Here is a 20,061-nt window from a genome sequence, read left to right as displayed (position 1 = left end):
ATAGCACTTTAGATTAACTTTCTTCTTACAATCTTGAATGCTAATATCATCATCATCAAATTCTGGATATGTACCTCAGAGACCTGTTTACTCCTTGGTTCTTTGATCAACCATTTTATTTCTGACCACCCATTTTCAGATCCATAAGTTAAAATTGCCTTGCATATAATTTGTATACTACTGCTTTGGTGTTTGGCTGATTTAGCCAGCCTGGCTGGTCAAGTGGTTAGCGTATCCACTCTCCAACTAAAAGGCTGCTGGTTCGAATCCCGCCATGGGCATGGATGTTTGTGATTGTCTGTGGAAATACTGGTGGTGGTGGTCAGTGGTAGATGACGTTGGTGGAGTTGAGGTCAGTTGGTGGATTGAGTGGAGACAGAGCTGTAGAGCAGGTACCCTCCTTGGTCATGTCTAATAATAATAATTTCTCTCTTATTCCATATAAATTTATTCAGCCCTCTCTTATTTCCACATAAAGTTATTCAGCTGGCTCCACTCCCCACCATATCAGTTTTGTTTATTCTGTCATCTTTTTATTTAAATAAATTTGATATGAAGATATCTGAAATTATATTATACTTAATAAGAAGGTATATTCATGTTTTCATCCTCATTTAACCACAACAGCAAATATGGTAATTGCAGAATTTAGGTAAACTTTGTGTATCTATACTAAGTAAAATAAGGATGAAATCAAGAATATAATTTCTGGGCAAAGTCTAATATACTTTGTTAAGAAATTCGTTCAAGTAATGGTTTCCATATTTTCATATATTTTCCTTTTTTGTACCGATTTTCATATCAACCTCTGATTTAAGACTAAAATTTGAAGTTATACAGCATTTTACAGTTTAATAAGTGTATTCTGGTTTTATTTAGGAGTATAAACATCTTCATAAAATAAAAAAACTGAGTTTAATATTAATTATATGAAGAGCCAAAGGCTTCAATTTGGCGACATGAACTTATTTAAGTTAAGAAATATTATATCCCATATTGTTTCTTAGCCGAATATAGAAACTATATAAAGTTCGGCGATTCCAAGCATAAGCAAATACCTGGATAGTGCCGGGTATTTTCTCAGCTTGCACTACCTAATCCCTTAGGTAGTGCAAGCTGAGGCAACTCATAAAAAGGGTGGAGCAAGCTCCGATCACTATTCTTGGTATTTACCCATAATGTGAACTTAGCTCCTAGGAGCTGTATTATTGTTCAACATTATGAGAGAAGGTCACTACCCAGACCGGTTTCAACCTTTTTTGAGGTCTCATCAGTGAGTAGGTTGACCTAGTTAATAATACCAAGTTTGTAGTGAACAGAACTTACATCCCTTTTATGAGAATTGCCAAGAAGGTGTCCTAATAAATTACTAATTATATGAAGAGCCAATTATTAACTAGGTCTATCTACTCACTGATGAGAGCTCAAAAGAATTGAAGCCTTTGGCTCTTCATATAATTAGTAATTTATTAGGACACCTTGGCAATTCTCATAAAAGGGATGTAAGTTCTGTTCGCTACAAACTTGGTATTATTAACTAGGTCTACCTACTCACTGATAAGACCTCAAAAAAGGTTGAAACCGGTCTGGGTAGTGACCTTCTCTCATAATGTTGAACAATAATACAGCTCCTAGGAGCTAAGTTCACATTATGAGTAAATACCAAGAATAGTGATCGGAGCTTGCTCCACCCTTTCTGTGAGTTGCCTCAGCTTGCACTACCTAAGGGATCAGGTGCGGCACTATCCAGGTATTTGCTTATGCTTGGAATCGCCAAACTTTATATAGTTTCTATATTCGGCATGAAACTCTTTGAGTTTCTCATTCGGCTAAGAAACAATATGGGATATAATATCCCTTAACTTAAAAAAACTGAGTTTAATATCTAATTTTGATAACAGTTTCTGCTTTCTTCACAAGGTGATCCACATGATGAATAATGGAGGAGGCAGGTAGCATGCATTGTTATCTAACACTTGATTATACATTAAACTGTCTTCCTGTACATCCTCCAATTCTAATTGCTAACAACTTAAGTATGGACTATGATTTCCCATGTACAGCATGTAATCATAATATTTTAATAGTTTGTTTCTTGCCAACTTGTCATTATAAGATGGCAAGAAAGATTTTTGCTATATTCATGATTTCATTTCTTCAATATCTAGTCTTGACAAAACAGTGCCCATTTGGCATTATTTGTCATCATTGTCGTTGTTAAATTTTTGATGTGTGGAGCACTGCTACCTGAAAAGTTTACAGTATTACTAACCTCCTATCAGCAATTTTCCTCCAAATTAGTCTATTATCTGTTAGGATTCCATTATTGTCAGATCTTATATTTCAGTCTTCTGAGGTACTTGGTTTTCTTCTATGTCTTTCCTGGCATCAAACATCTGTTTTTCTAACATTTTCCTTCCTGTTCTCTTTAAGTGACCATACCACCTGAGATTAGCTCTGCTCAGACATTCCTGATTGCTAACACTCTCAGGTTCCTTACTATGATATCCTTATTTTAATATTTTTCTACCATCTATTCACTCTGCAGATATGACAGATGTGTTATTAAAGGAGTTTTATAGGATTGACACAAAAGCCTTTTTTGCCATAACTAGGAGGAAGGGAGAGAACAAGTTAGCATCTCCCTAATTTTTCCTCAGAACTCTCATATCTCTTGGTGTCCAGTCTCTGATCAACTATTTTATTTCTAAACAAATTTTTAGATCTATAAGTCAAAATTGGTTTTAACACTATCTTGTGTAGTTTAGAGTTTTGGATAATTTCTCTCTTATTCCATACAAGTTTACTCAGTTGTATATATCTGTTGTATATTTTTGATTTATCATCTTCACTAAATAAATTGTACCTAAATAGCTGAAATTCTTAACTTGTTCTATTAAAAGTTCTCCATTCATAATACAGCTGATGCTTTCAATGTGCCTGCTTATTTTCATTGAATAACTGTTGTTACAGAAGTTATTCAGTTTAGTTAAGGAATCCAATGGGCTTGTATAGGATTGATTTAGAATTATAGTGTCATCTGCATTGCTAAATTGAATCTATCTTTACCTCCTAGGCCACTTACAAATGATGACAGAGGGCTCACCACCTAGATCGAACTTTAAGTCACCCATGTGTTCCATTTAGTATTGTGTTGTCTTTGTGTGTGTTACAAGAGTTATTAGTAATCCCTGAAAATATCTCAGTGACTGAGACCCAGCAACATGCAGCTAAACCAAATATCTCCAATTTTCATATCTTTTTCATTTGTTATGTGATCTATATACAGTGCGGTGCAAAAAAAAAAAAAAGTACTGAACTTTGACCCTCTTCAGTACATGTGCACTATGAGATATGTTATTTGACTGCCTGCACATTAATAGAAGAGCATATTTAGACTACACCATTACATTTAGCTGTGTAGCAATGGTATTGACACTGGAAGAAAAGATGTTTATTGTTGAGCATTATTTTCATTCATATGGAGTTGGCAGAGCAAATGATCCAAGCCTACTACATGTTTGTGAGCAGTTTGTTCATTGTTTCCATAAGCATGCTACAAGCAATAATGTCATCATTGCCTTAATGAAGAGGTTCCAATGTACCAGTAGAGTTCTGCCACAGTGCAAAGGGCATTTGAGGAGAACACAAATAAGAATCACAGGCATGTGCTGGAGCAAATGTTACAATCTCCAAAATGCAGTTAATGCCAAACAGTGGTAAAATTTGGGATACCGAGATGGACACCACAGAGAATCCTTAAAGTGTCATTCAAGTGGGTTAGTTTAACAGCAACAGATTACGCTGTATGGCAGGAATACTTCTTCACACGTGCTGGCCATTGTCTATGAAGATCTGTCCTTCCATAATGTCTGGTTCTTGGAAGAAGTGCATTTCCATCTAAGTGGTCATGTAAGCAGATGAATCTTGCAGATTTCTTGGTTTCTTGAGATCTGAATTTGTCCAAGAGAAACCTTTTCACATTGAGAAGGAGCCATGGCATAATTAGGCCCCACTTCATTGAAGAGGATGGTGTAACCATGATCTTGAATAGCAAATGTTACATCAAGAATGTGTTGGTTCCATTCACCAGGATTTGCATAGAATCTATCATGCAAAAAACATTCCATTTATGCATAGGTATTTCAACAGGATGGAGCAACCTGTCACACATTGTGTGGTTTTAAAGCCTATTAGAACACTTCTCCGGTAGGCTCATTTTGAAGTTCACAGAATTCCTGTACCTTTCACATTCTCCTGATCTCACATCACTTGTTGCTTTTGTGTGGGGTATGTTGAAGGAATGGATATTCCACCATGACCTGAACCTTGATGAACTAAGCGATAAAATTATATGATATGTCTGGCAGTTCTCTGTCATCTTGGAGAACATCTTTGTTCTCCAAGATGATAGGGAACCTTTGCATGCACTACAAAATCTGTTTTGAAAGACAAGGTGTCCATTTTGAGTTCATAATCTATGATCATTAATGCTTTATTTGACCAAGATGCCACCAATAGTTATGGATATACCTATCATCATGTGTAAACATATATTTCTTTGTTAATAAGCCTATTTACTTCATAGCATGTATCGTTGCAGTTATTCAGTACTGTTTTTTTTTTTTTTCTCACTGTACTGTAAATGATGAATAATAATAAAATTAGTGTGCATTTTATCTGATTTTACATAAATCTTCCTGCACTTCCTTCAGTTCAAACTCTTGACTTACATCTCAAATATATATTGTGGATTGTTTGATAATGTTCCCTTTACATCATTTAATTGTCGCATTTTGAAGGCAAAAGGTGCCTTTTCCAGTTCTACAAAAGCTTAACCTTTTGAACACTGAATTAAAAATATCACGCTTTCTATAACTTTTAATCATCATCATCATCAAATTCCTGCCATGTACCCTCAAAGGGTGTACAGGATATGATAGTACTACATGAAAAAAATTACATCATTACTAATTTCCTATCTACAATTTTCCTCCAAATCAGTCTGTTACTTGTCAACACTCCAATATTATCAGCTCTTATATTTCTATCGTCTAAAGCACTTTGTACCGTATCAATCCACCTATATCTTGGTCTTCCTCTGGGTCGTTTTCCTGCCAACCTGGCAGAGAACACTTGTTTTGCTAATCTTTCCTCTCCCATTCTATTTAAGTGACCATACCATCTGAGATTAGCTCTGCTAACGTATTCCTGGATGCTGACAATGTCAAGTTCTTTCCTAATATCCTCATTTTTAATATGATATTGCCATTGATGCCATCTGTTCACACCTCTAATCTTTCTCAGGACTCTCATATCTGCGGTCTCTAGTCTTTGGTCAAGTGTTTTACTTCTGACCCAGCTCTCAGATCCATAAGTTAAAACTGGTTTGAACACTGTCTTGTATACAGCTAATTTAGTGTTCCGACTAATTTCTCTTTTATTCCATATGAATTTATTCAATTGACTTCCCACCATACCAGCTTTGCTGATTCTGTTGTCTATTTCTATATTTAATTTACCATCTTCAGTAAAAATCGTGCCTAAATAGCTGAAATGTTTTACTTGTTCCACAGGTTCTCCATTCACAACACAGTTAACATTTTCAATCATTCTGCCTATTTTCATTGTCTTTGTCTTTTTATTGCTGACCTTCATACCATATCTATTACAAGAGCTATTCAATTTAGTCAGAGAATCTTGCGGACTTGTAGCGGATTTATTTAGAAGTATAACATCATCCGCATAAAGCAAAGAGCTGACATTAACATCTCCAATTTTGATATCATGTTTAATACCACTTTCCTTCATAATGTGATCCATATAGATAATGAATAACAGAGGGGATAATGTACATCCTTGTCTCACACCAGATTTAACATTAAACCATCTTCCTGTACTTCCTTCAATTCAAACTGCTGACTTACAACTCAAATAAAGACTAAGTATTGCTTGATATAATGTCCCATTGACACCATATAACTGCAGCGTATTGAATAGCTTCTCTCTTGGCACCTTGTCATATGCCTTTTCCAGATCGACAAAACTTAAATACAGATCTTTGTTATATTCCCATGCTTTCTCGACTATTTGTCGTAAAGTGAAGATCTGATCCTGACAGCCTCTATTTGGCCTGAATCCAGCTTGTTCTTCACCAAGCTTTTCTTCCACAAATCTTCTCAACCGTTTCTCAAGTATACTTGCATAGATCTTGCCAGGAACACTAAGTAGGGAAATACCTCTGTAATTCTCACATGCAGTTTTATTTCCCTTTTTATATATGGGTACTATGAGAGCTCTACTCCAATCATCGGGAATTCGTCCCTCTGTCCAGGCTTTCTGAACTATGCAGTGCAGCCACTGTAAGACTCTTATACCACCATACTTCAGCATTTCTGGTCAAATATCATCTACTCCTGCTGCCTTTCCACATTTCAAGCCTTTGATGGCTTTTTCTACTTCAAGTATGGATATGTATTCCTGACTGCATGCCTGGTCAGTGTTTTTTACCACTGTGCTGTTATCACTGCTTGTTTCATTTAGCAGTTTTTCAAAGTAATTACTCCATACTTCAAGGATATCTTTTTCTCCCGTTTTCATGTCACCTTTATCATATAACATATATAACATATAACTTTTAAATACATGAAAAACAAGTGCAATGTTACTAAGAGATTGCAGTTCCCTACAAAAGCCAGCACAGATTTTATTATGGTCAAAATTTGATTAAAAGAAACACATGCATGCGGGCTGGGAGACTTTCAATCATTGAGTATAACTAGAAAAAACTGGGTATTTTTAATGGTAAATAACCACAGGAAAAAACCACTAGTTTCACCACTAAACCTTATGGCTTCTTCTGGGTAACTATATAAAAATAAATGTAAAGTCAGAACCTTTTGACTAGGCCTCATGAATTGTTATTCATTATAGTTCCTGTAAAACTTTTATATGTTCATTATTTGAGCATATCTAGTCGAATATCATAATTTAGGGTTTTTATGGCTTTTTTCTACCTTAAGATATGTACTCCTGATTGCATTCCTCTTGAGTGTTTTCTACTATTCTGTCAGTTCTAATAATTATTTCAGATATCTAGATTGTCATCAGTTTTCATGAAACCTTTTAATGTCTTATTCATTTTAGAGTGCTCTTTATTTCATTTCTAGGCTTTTTCATTGCATTTTGTTCATTCCTGATATTTATTTTTTTTTATTTCTTACTAAATTCAGAATGTGGTCTCTTCTGGCTCAGGATTTTTATGTCTTCCACCCATGAAAAGGTTGTAGATAGTATTTTAGAACCTTGGACAGAGTAAGGTTTTTTTTTTATTATTATAATTTTTATTTCTACATACCAGAAAATTTTCTCTGAAGTCTGAACATGGAATATTTTCAAGGCACACTGAACAATGAAATTTCTCCAACCTTGAAGACATTCAAAAAATTTATTATATCTTGTGATGACTGTTGAACCCATATCCTGTCAGTTGGAGAGCAATTTCACTAACCCAACAGATCAGCAACGATGCAGAGAGCACTTTCTGAGCTTTTTCAATCAGAGTTGAATTAACTTGTCCATGGGAATGATAGTATTTTTGTCTAGAAGTTTATCTTTCACAAAACAAACTGACTATGAAGATATTCTCCACACAAACTTAAAGGCTAAATTTTATAAAACAAGCAAGACCTAAGTACTCTTAGTTTTGTCAAGTTATGTTATTATAGAACTAGCATATTTAATAGAAAAAGTCTAAATTTGTTGTTACTAAATAATGTTGGTTAAGTTGCCCAATTAAATATACTTATGTATATGTGTGCTTTGCACATTTAAATAAGCAAATGCTGTGTATAAATTATTTTATCAAGAAATACTTTTAAAATTATTTTATTCTAGGACCTAACTTGTTGCATCACATATTGAGTGTCAGCTTTGCTGCAAGCACAGAAGAAGATATTATTTTGACAAATGTTGCAGGATTTATTTGTGTGTAAGTGTTTAATTGTGTAGATTTTTTTTTACCAACTGATAAAATGAATATTTTACTAAAGTTTTGTATTTATATAAAATGTAAAAACTGGAGTATTAACTTTTTCTTGGCTAATCTTAATTCCAGAATTCATTTGAAATATTACAATATATGAATATATTTAGCTTTTTGACAGAATGCAGAAATGTAAAGTATTATAACAGTGATGTGATGTGGCAACCTTAATGTAGTTTTGATTTTGACATATTGTTGTTGCTTTTCTTCCTTCTCCAACATCTTTGGAGTTGCCTGACTTCCCTGTTTCAAACTCACTGATTTTCTCAGAGTTTCTTAACAGTCAAAATTAGATAACTAGGAGACCTCTTTATATTCCTTATATAATAGGAGAACTAGTATATAAGGAATGTGAAGAACTGATCAACACTTCTGACCTGATGTATAATCCTCACTTTCTTGTGGTGTTCCCCCTCTTAGTAAATATTTGCCTGGATACTGAACAAGTGAACATGGGCTGGCAGTTTAGGGCATGGCCAACTAAACTGTATTCTGAATTGGCTTTAGCTACATGTTGCAATCTGACCACAGATGCAAGACTCCCCCCCCATTGACACGTCTGTGCATGGAAGAAGGTTAATTCATTCCAATAATAGGGTAATCAGTGCATTTCATGGGATGGGTGTTTATTATTACATGTCAGAAAATTAGCTTTTCTTTTATGAAAATTCTAGTTTTTCAGTTGGAAAATTTTATGTATAAAGCACGTGATTTCACACGTTGGTGACGAATTTTTCATCATCATCATCATCATCATCAAATTCCTGCCATGTACCCTCAAGGGGTGTACAGGATATGACAGTACTACATGAAAAAATTACATCATTACTAACTTCCTATCTACAATTTTCCTCCAAATCAGTCTGTTACTTGTCAAGACTCCAACATTATCAGATCTTATATTTCTATCGTCTAAGGCACTTTGTACCATATCAATCCACTTATATCTTGGTCTTCCTCTGGGTCGTTTTCCTGCCAACCTGGCAGAGAACACTTGTTTTGCTAATCTTTCCTCTCCCATTCTATTTAAGTGACCATACCATCTGAGATTAGCTCTGCTAACGCATTCCTGGATGCTGACAATGTCAAGTTCTTTCCTAATATCCTCATTTTTAATATGATATTGCCATTGATGCCATCTGTTCACGCCTCTAATCTTTCTCAGGACTCTCATATCTGCGGTCTCTAGTCTTTGATCAAGTGTTTTACTTCCGACCCAGCTCTCAGATCCATAAGTTAAAACTGGTTTGAACACAGTCTTGTATACAGCTAATTTAGTGTTCCGACTAATTTCTTTCTTATTCCATATGAATTTATTCAATTGACTTCCCACGATACCAGCTTTGCTGATTCTGTTGTCTATTTCTATATTTAGTTTACCATCTTCAGTAAAAATTGTGCCTAAGTAGCTGAAATGTTTTACTTGTTCCACAGGTTCTCCATTCACAACACAGTTGACATTTTCAATGATTCTGCCTATTTTCATTGTCTTTGTCTTTTTATTGCTGACCTTCATACCATATCTATTACAACAGCTATTCAATTTAGTCAGAGAATCTTGCAGACTTGTAGCGGATTTATTTAGAAGTATAACATCATCCGCATAAAGCAAAGAGCTGACATTAACATCTCCAATTTTGATATCAGGTTTAATACCACATTCCTTCATAATGTGATCCATATAGATAATGAATAACAGAGGGGATAATGTACATCCTTGTCTCACACCAGATTTAACATTAAACCATCTTCCTGTACTTCCTTCAATTCTAACTGCTGACTCACAACTCAAATAAAGACTAAGTATTGCTTGATATAATGCCCCATTGACACCATATAACTGCAGCGTATTGAATAGCTTCCCTCTTGGCACCTTGTCATATGCCTTTTCCAAATCGACAAAACTTAAATACAGATCTTTGTTATATTCCCATGCTTTCTCGACTATTTGTCGTAAAGTGAAGATCTGATCCTGACAGCCTCTATTTGGCCTGAATCCAGCTTGTTCTTCACCAAGCTTTTCTTCCACAATTCTTCTCAACCGTTTCTCAAGTATACTTGCATAGATCTTGCCAGGAACACTCAGTAGGGAAATACCTCTGTAATTCTCCCATTCAGTTTTATTTCCCTTTTTATATATGGGTACTATGAGAGCTCTACTCCAATCATCGGGAATTCGTCCCTCTGTCCAGGCTTTCTGAACTATGCAGTGCAGCCACTGTAAGACTCTTATACCACCATACTTCAGCATTTCTGGTCGAATATCATCTACTCCTGCTGCCTTTCCACATTTCAAGCCTTTGATGGCTTTTTCTACTTCAAGTATGGATATGTATTCCTGACTGCATGCCTGGTCAGTGTTTTTTTTTAACACTGTGCTGTCATCACTGCTTGTTTCATTTAGCAGTTTTTCAAAGTAATTACTCCATACTTCAAGGATATCTTTTTCTCCTGTTTTCATTTCACCTTTATCATCTCTAATTCCTTTTACAGCACTCTTTCCTCCATTCCTAAGCTTCTTCAACAACCTCCAGAATATTTTGCCACCTTCTTGATATTTATTTTCTATATTCTTGCCAAAGTCCTCCCATGACTTTTGTTTAGCTAGTTTAACACACTGTTTAGCTTTCTTACATTTGTCTCTGTATTCTGTAAGAGTAAATGCTGACTTATTTGCCAGGAACTTTTGATATGCTTTCTTCTTTTCCTTCACTGCCTCTTTAACTTCCTGTGTCCACCAGGGAGTTCTGATTTTTTTATCCTTACAAACAACCTCACCACATGCCTCTCTGGCAGAATCAATCAATGTTTCCTTCAGAGTTTGCCACTGAATCTCCAAGGTTTGATTCCTGTTCTCAAACTCTTTCATTTTCTTTTCAATAATATTTCTGTATTTTAGTCTACAGTTCACATCTGAGAGCTGCTCAACTTTTATTCGCTTTAAAACTTTCTTACATGTTATTCTTTTCAATATGAAATTCAATTTTATCCTGCTCAAGACTAAATAGTGATCACTTCCAATTTCAAATCCTCTGTACACTCTGGTGTCCTGCACCAGGGAGAAAACATCACTATCAACAATAACATAGTCAATGAGACTTTTCTTGTTCCTTGCCTCTTCTCTCCATGTGAATTTGTGCACATTTTTATGTTGAAACATGGTGTTAGTAATAACCAGTCCATGTCCTGAGCAGAAATCCAACAGATATTTGCCATTATTATTAGCTTTGCTCTTTTCTCCAAATTTTCCCAAAATATTTTTGTATGTCTCACAATCATTTCCTACTCTACTATTTAGATCCCCAACAAGGACCAACTTTTCCTTTTTCATTGTGTCAGTTGCTTTTTCTAAAGCATCAAAAAATTCCTCCACTTCTACCTTAGTAGAACCTTCTGTGGGACCATAGGCACAAATAAGTCTCATTGTCCAGTTCCCCATTCTCATATTTGCCCACATTACTCTACTTGAGACTGACTGCCATTCAAGAAGATTAGCCTCGTATTTTGTGTTGAATACTATGGCTACTCCTTCTTTTCCTTGATTGTCATTGCCTGAATATAACATTTTGTATTTATTGCTCAGAAAGATCTCACCAGTTTTGGTCTTTTTTGTTTCAGTCACCCCTATTATGTCGATCTGGTACTTATCTAATTCCTCAGCTAGCTCCATTTCTTTGCCATTCAGGCTTCTTACGTTGATAGTACCGATCTTTAACTCTGGTGATGTTGAGTTGGGGTTTGTTTTCAGATTTGTTCCAGTAGCTGACTTTACGCTGTTCGCCCTGGTTCCCTGGCGAAAACAACGGGGGCCTTGTTTAACCGGGCGACGCCCCAGCCGTCATGAAATTTTGTCATGTTGTACCATCATTTTTTATTTTGGTTTAACCAATAAGAATACAATTTGGTCGGCTAAATCCCAAATTGCCAGCCCATCCTCGTTCGTTCAGTATCAAAGTAGATACCCAACAGGGTGCACCACGATAAGGTGAGGATTGGACATTAGGTCAGAAGCCCTGGTCGGTTCTCCGCATTCCTTTAAAGGCTATGTGGAGGTCTCCTCTCAGTTATACAGCTTTGACCCTTAAGCACCCCTGGTGACAAATTTTTACATAACCTTATTCCTTTCTCCTCTTCAACATGACTCTTCTTGACACTGTGCCAGCTACAGTTCTTGTAACTGTGGCAGACTATAATATGATGGCATAACATCATTAAATGTCATATCAGCTGGGACATCACCTATTTTTATCAGAGAACTTGGATAAACAGTGATAAACAAAATCAACTATTGGGACCAACAACCAAAAAAGAAATGAAGATATTGCTAAATAATAACTATAATGATTATATTTGAACAGTAGCAATTAGGGAAGGAAAGAAGAGTATCTATAGTATTCAGTATTAATCATGAAGATAAAATTTCCTTCAAGAAATTTGTATGGCAAATTTCAAAATAAAAAATTGAACAAGGCTTATTTGTACCTGTGGTCCAACATACAGTATGGTGAAGTAGAAAAACATTTTCAGTTGTTAAGAGAGAGAGAGAGAGAGAGAGCAATTGACAAAGAAAAAGACAGGCTTGTTTTTTGCTGGAGATTAAGAAATGAAGCCAAACTTTGTAGAAATGGTTTGGAAAAATTTGGAAAAATGGAATAAAATAAAAGAGTAAAGCTAACTTTACTTAAATTAAGGGGATATTAATTCCCACATAGTTTTAAAACCGAATAAGAAACTCAAAGATTGGAATCAGAGAGTTTCTTGCCGAATATAGTAAACTATAAAGTATCGGCGGACACTAGCGTTAGCCAATGCAAGTGTTCCTAGTACGTAGTACAATATTGGGCAGCTCGTTGCAAAGGTGGAGGAAGAAGTTCAGATCGCTATTCTTAGGTATTTTCCATAATGTAAAAACACATTTCCTAGGAAATGTATGCTGTTATTACATTATGGAGGGAGGTCACTACCCAGACCGGTTTCAGCCTTTTTTGAGGCTTCATCAGTGAGTAGCTAGACCAAGTTAATACCAAAGTGTATTAACTTGGTCTAGCTGGTCTAGCTACTCACTGATGAAGTGAGTAGTGAAGTGAAGTATGGGAAGTGATTGCTGTTAATTATTTATAATTTTTTTTAAATTAATTATAGATCTATTCCCACATCACTGAACTCTAACAGTGTTGCCACCTGCTCTAACTGCAACTGAGACACATGATATTACACATGTGCTGTATTACTCATTCTTGTATTCAGAATTTAATACCAGTTCTTCTACCTTCTCCCTGAAAGAAGCTCATGATATATTGAGTGAAATATATAGGATTAATTATTATTATTGTTATTAATACTATTTTATTATATGACAAATACAAGGAGTCCAAAGACTCATTGAGGATGGGCACCTGCTCTATAACTTTCTGTCTCTACCACTCAATCCACCAACTACAGCGAATCGCAACTACCATCATCATCATCTACACCAATGCTATCTACTGTCCGCCACTACTAATATTTTCACAGATAATCGCAAACATCTGTGCCCATTGTGGGATTCAAACCTGCAGCCTTTTGGTTGGAGAGGGGACATGCTAATCATTTAGTTAACCAGGCCAGAAAATGCAATACAATATTGATAAAGAAAAGCTGGAAGAATTTGAAAACAAATATGATATCTTAAAAATCAATAGTAAATAATCATTGATCAATTCTAGAAAAGAATATGATGAAGTTGTCTGCAAGGATATAAAAGTCAAAATTTCCTACTGCATTCAAAAAAGAGCAAAGTCATCATCAAATTCCTGTCATGCACCCTCAAGGGGTGCATGACAGGGATTTGATTACTAACTTTCTATCTACAATTTTCCTCCAAATCAGTCTGTTACCTGTCAAGACTCCAACATTATTGGATCTTATATTTCTATCTTCTAAGGCACTTTTTACCGTATCAATCCACCTATATCTTGGTCTTCCTCTGGTCTTTTTCCTGCCAACCTGGTAGAGAACACTTGTTTTGCTAATCTTTCCTCACCCATTCTGTTTAAGTGACCATACCACCTGAGATTAGCTCTGCTAACATATTCTTGGATGCTAACAATATCAAGTTCTTTCCTAATATCCTGAATTTTAATATGATATTGCCATTGATGCCATCTGTCATGTCCCTAATCTTTCTCAAGACTCAAATATCTGCAGTCTCTAGTCTTTGGTCAAGTGTTTTATTTCTGACCCAGCTCTCAGATACATAAGTTAAAATAGGTTTGAGCACTGTCTTATATACAGCTAATTTAGTGTTTTGACTAATTTCTCTTTTATTCCATATGAATTTATTCAATTGACTTCCTACCATACCAGCTTTGTTGATTCTGTTGTCTATTTCCATATTTAATTTATCACCTTCACTAAAAATTGTGCCTAAGTAACTGAAATATTTTACTTGTTCCACAGGTTCTTCGTTCACAACACAGTTGACATTTTCAATGATTCTGCCTATTTTCATTGTCTTTGTCTTTTTATTTTTGACCTTCATACCATATCTATTACAACAGTTATTCAATTTATTCAGGGAATCTTGCAGACTTGTAGCAGATTTATTTAGAAGTATAACATTGTCTGCATAAAGAAAAGAGCTGACATTAACACCTCCAATTTTGATATCGGGTTTAATATCACTTTCCTTCGTAGCGTGATCCATGTAGATAACGAATAACAGAGGGATAATGCACATCCTTGTCTGACACTAGATTAAACATTAAACCATCTTCCTGTACTTCCTTCAATTCTAACTGCTGACTCAACTCAAATAAAGACTAAGTATTGCTTGATATAATGCCCCACTGACACCATACAACTGTAGCGTTTTGAATAGTTTTTCTCTTGGCACCTTGTTATATGCTTTTTCCAGATCTACTAAACTTAAATACAGATCTTTGTTATATTCCCATGATTTCTCAACTATTTGTTGTAAAGTGAAGATCTGATCCGGACAGCCTCTATTTGGCCTGAATCCAGCTTCACCCAGCTTGTCTTCTACAATTCTTCTCAACCGGTTCTCAAGTATACTGGCATAAATCTTACCAGGAACACTTGGTAGAGAAATACCTCTGTAATTCTCCTATTCAGTTTTATTTCCCTTTTTATATATGGATACTACGAGAGCTCTAATCCAATCATCTGGAATTCGTTCTTCTGTCCAGGCCCTGTGAACTATACAGTGCAGCCACTACCGTAAAACTTTTACACCTCCATACTTGAGCATTTCCTGTCAAATGTCATCTACTCCTGCTGCATTTCACATTTCAGACTTTTGATGGCTTTTTCTACTTCAAGTATGGATATGTATTCCTGATTGCATGCCTGAACAGAGTGTTTTATGACTGTTCTGTCATAACTGCTAGTTTCATTTAGCAATTTTTCAAAGTAATTACTCCATACTTCAAGGATATCTTTTTCTCCAGTTTTCATATCACCTTTATCATCTCTAAATCTTTTTACAGCACTCTTTTCTCCATTTCTGAGCTTCGTCAACAACCTCCAGAATATCTTGCCACCTTCTTGATATTTATTTTCTATGCTCATACCAAAGTAGTGACAAATGTAAGAAAGCTAAACACTGTTGAGTTAGTTTTACACAGTGTTCAGCTTTCTTACATTTGTCTGTGTATTCTCTAAGAGCACAAGTGACTTATTTGCCAGGAACTTTTGATATGCTTTCTTCTTTTCCTTCATTGCTTCTTTAACTTCCTGTTCTGAACATGAACATGGTGGAGTTCTGAAATCAAAACTCCACCATGGTGTTCTGATTTTTCTATCCTTGCAGACAACCTCACAACATGACTCTCTGATCTGAATCAATCAATTAATCAATCATCAATCAATCAATCTTGCCACTGAATCTCCAAGGTTTGATTCCTGTTCTTAAACTCTTTCATTTTTTCTTGAATAATGTTTGTATATTTTAGTCTACAGTTCACATGGCAAAAAGTTCTGCATGGTATTGAAGAAGCTTAGAAATGGAGGAAAGATTACTATAAAAAGATTCAAACATGATAATGGTGATATGAAAACTGAAGATAAGGATATTCTGGATGTTTGTAGTAATTACTTTGAAAGACTGTTAAATGAACCAAGCAGTGACAGAACCATATGAGAACATTTTCAAGAGGAATGCAAAGAGGAGTACATGTCAATACTTGAGATAAAAAAAAGCCATCAAAAACTTAAAATGTAGAAAGGCAGTGGAGTAGATGATATTTAACCAGAAATGCTTAAGTATTGAAATATGCAAGTTTTGCAATGGCTACACTGGTCATAATTCAGAGGGCTTGATCAAAAGGTCGAATTCCTAATGATTCAAGCAGAGCTCTCGTAGTACCCATCTATAAAAAAGGGAATAAAGCTGAATGTGAGAATTACAGAAGAATTTCTCTAATAAGTATTCCAGGTAAGATTTATGCAGGCATACTTGAAAAGCGGTTGAGGAAAAATTATGGAAGAGAAACTTCGAAAAGAACAAGGTTCACACCAAATAGAGGTCATCAAGATCATATTTTTGCTTTATGACAAATAGTAAATAAATCATAGGAATATGACTAGGATCTTTGCTTAAGTTTCGTTGATGTGGGAAAGGCATATTATAGGGTGCCAAGAGAAATGCTTTTCAAATCACTACAATTATATATGGTAAGTGGAACATTATACAGAGAAATACATAGTTTATATTTAAGTTCTAAGTCATCAGTTAGAATTGAAGGAAATACAGGAAGATGGTTGGTGTAAAATCAGGGATCAAACTTAGCTCTTTGATTTATGCAGATGATGTACATATAATATGAGTCTCCAGGATTTTCTAACTAAATTGAATAACAACTGTAAAAATTTGGCATGAAAATCAGCAATAAATAAACCAAAACTATGAAAATGGGCAGAAACAAAGAATCTCATTGGGGAACCTATAGAACTAGTAAAATATTTTGGCTAATTAGGCAGTTTTTAGCAAAGATGGCAAATGAAATTTGTAAATAGACAACAGAAAAAGCAGAGCTGGTATGGTGGGGAGCAGTTGAATATATTTGTACAGAATAAGCAACAAATTTAGCCAACCTATCAGTATGAAAAACACTGCTCAAACCAATTTTAGGTTATGGATTTGAGATTTTTGAAGAAAATTAGGGTCCTGAGCAGATGTCATTAATGGCAGAATCATATTAAAAATGAAGACATCAGAAAGAAACTTGTCATTGTTTGCATTCAAGAACGTGTGAGCATTGTTAATCTAAGGTGGTATGGTCACTTAAACAGAATGGGAGATGAAAGGTTAACAAAACAGGTGTTGGATGCCATGATGGCATGAAAAAGATGGAAAGAAAAACCAAGGTCTAGGTGGATTGATTCAGTCAGAAGTGCCTTAGAAGAATGAAATGTTACATAAAGAATATTGGAGTGCCAGTAAGTAATAGATTTAATTTAGAGGGAAATTGTTGATAGGAGATTATTGATAATGTCAAACCTTGAACACCTCTTGAGGTTACACATCAAATTGATGGTAGTGTGATGATGGCTTTTGGTTTCATTTCTCTTATTTTTTTCATCAGCTGTTTTCATTACCATTGTTTCAAGTGAGCAAGAGGTTCTGGTAATAATTTGATTACTTTCTGATCAATTTGTGTTGACATCTGTATTACAATGTATAACATTTAATTCATGTCAGGTTTGCATGTTCATTTATTCTTCGGTCACTGAATCATTTTTCTTTTCTTTAGGTATTTGAATACTGTATCACACAATGACCATTTCTGGTGTTAAACATGCCAGTAATTAAACGTTCTGAATTATTTTTGTCATCAAACATGTTATCTGATTACCAAGAGATCCTTAGCACTATCTAGCTTTTTGTTTTATTGCCTACTGGCAGTAATACTAACAAACTGTCCATAATTTCCATGCTGGCCAATTGCAGATTGGTGAATGGCAATAGCTTGATGACTACTGGTTCAGAAGAAATTTAACACTTAGTAGCATGGGTGAACCAAGGACTAGATAATTTGCATCCTGCTCTAGAGATCTGAAATGGTTCTTTTTCAAGCATTTCAGATGTCATATGCAAAGTAGTGTGCTGAAACCAGGTGATAAAGATTATTCACTATTTGTGAATATTTATTAACATTTGAAGACAAAATTTTCTTATTCATGTATTGTTCCGTGAGTGAGGAAATTTTAAAAAAAATTTTTTTTTAAATTCCTTTTAAGTCTAAAAATAATCATTTGCTTTTACAAAATATTAATTTCAGTCATGAAATTTGTATTCTTATCTTATTTTATGTTTTCAATCAGCTGCTATGTTTTTATCATTACAAATTTGATCATTATGTCATTTACATTCTTAGCATTCACATTCCAGTAATGCATTCCACTTACCCATCAGTTTCTATGTGAAAAGCCTGTCTATTCCTCATTTCTCTTTTCACCACATCTATGGACTACACAACTTCCAGCGACAGTCCTTGGAAGTTGTGTAAAAGTATTTTTATTCTTTTTATGATATTTCAGTCATAACTTAAAAAAAAAAAAGTCTATTTTAAAAATGCTTTTATAATTGCATGAATTAACATTTCTTGGTTCTTTGATGATGCATTATAATTAAGATGGCATTAATTGTTTTTATCAACTGTAGGATTGCTTTCCTACCGTAAATTCATAAATACTGGTGTGAAATTGGTTAGAATCGACTTAAGCATATGAACCAGTATATTATATTTGTTAATTGTGTTTATTCTCTCAATTTGTTGATGCAAAACACTTGGTTTTTCAGGAAAAGTGCCAGAGATAATCTAAATAATTTGACTGTCACCTCTACAATGAAATTAAAAAGCCATTGAAAAAAAATTGTCAGTTGAATTTATTTAGGCTTGATTTCAGCAATTAAATTATTACTTTAAAATAATCCATTATCTGATACATATTATTGGAATAACTCCTGGTTTACCGTTTATTAATTTATTATTTATTTTAAACATGAGCATGTGTACTGTGGTCATGGTTTGTAGGTTTTATCTGAATAAACCATTTATGAAAAATGCTTTGAAATGATTAATGCATCTTAATATTGTATTCTTTTCAGAACGAAAATAGATATGGAGAGGCAAGTCCTGACAGTACTATCGCCACAACCACGACCACTTCCCAAAACTGTGCTATTAGTTGGTGATGTGCAGTTCATGGATGCACACTGATAATATCAGTGTGATGAATGCACATTGGTAATATCAGTGTGCATCTGTGAATTGCATGTTTCTATGCATAACCCATTGTAACATGTCATGTTTGGCTGTTTTTATAATAAAAACATCCAACATCAGAATTTTCAGTGTATAGAATCACTTGTAAATAAATTCATTTTATAAATTCTGTGTTAATACTGTTGTAAATATATTGATAAGTTGGATTATATTTTTAAATCCTTATCTCAAAGTAATTAATATCAGTATTCAAGTATAGTTTCTGTAAAACTCAATGAAAATCATAATGATATAGTGCAGCATTTCTCAACCTTTCTAAGGCCAAGGACCAGTAAAATGCTGAAAACAATTCAATGGACCACTAAATTACAGAGGTGTAGCTAGAGGAGGATCCACCCTAGGCGGCACTTTTTTTTTTGGCATTTAAGAAATCTTGCCTCACTGTCTATAAAACAGCAACTAAGTGAAGAAATAAACTTCGACAATGTCATCGATTTTGCGAGCAGAAAAGCAAGAAAAATAACATTTTAGAATGTTGGAATTAAAGTTTTACTTCAAAAATAAACATAGTGTTTTTAATTTATTTCCTTATACTCATTTTGACTTTTCATAATTTTTTTTAAAACCTAAGTAGGAATTACCAACATTTCGGGAAAAACTGTGCCATTTATAACATAATAAATCTAAAAGCATGATTCGAATACATATGGAAACATAATTAATTATATTGGAAGTAAACAATTAAAAGTGTATCATCATTGAACAAAGTTTTAATTTTTATTAAACAAA

The 20,061-nt window shown here is 34.5% G+C and overlaps 1 protein-coding gene across 3 annotated transcripts in view; it reads left to right on the top strand.

The window, feature by feature from the left end:
• The window catches only part of cbc (protein CLP1 homolog), a 194,100-nt gene extending 174,404 nt beyond the window's left edge, over nt 1–19,696 (top strand). For 2 of the 3 annotated variants that reach the window (XM_090415421.1, XM_090415438.1), the window contains exons 12-13: nt 7,897–7,990; nt 19,155–19,696. In XM_090415421.1, coding sequence (XP_090271547.1) covers nt 7,897–7,990; nt 19,155–19,266 — 206 coding nt within the window. In that variant the 3' untranslated portion in view covers nt 19,267–19,696. The remainder of the gene's footprint in view (nt 1–7,896; nt 7,991–19,154) is intronic. The other variant, XM_090415432.1, reaches the window with a different exon arrangement.
• The last annotated feature ends 365 nt before the right edge of the window (nt 19,697–20,061 follow it).

Source organism: Typopeltis vanoorti, chromosome 1 (assembly GCF_054136105.1).
Source record: "Typopeltis vanoorti isolate ZY-2024b chromosome 1, IOZ_Tvanoo_1.0, whole genome shotgun sequence".
Taxonomy (NCBI): Eukaryota; Metazoa; Arthropoda; class Arachnida; order Uropygi; family Thelyphonidae; genus Typopeltis; species Typopeltis vanoorti.
This window is presented reverse-complemented; position numbering and strand designations above follow the sequence as displayed.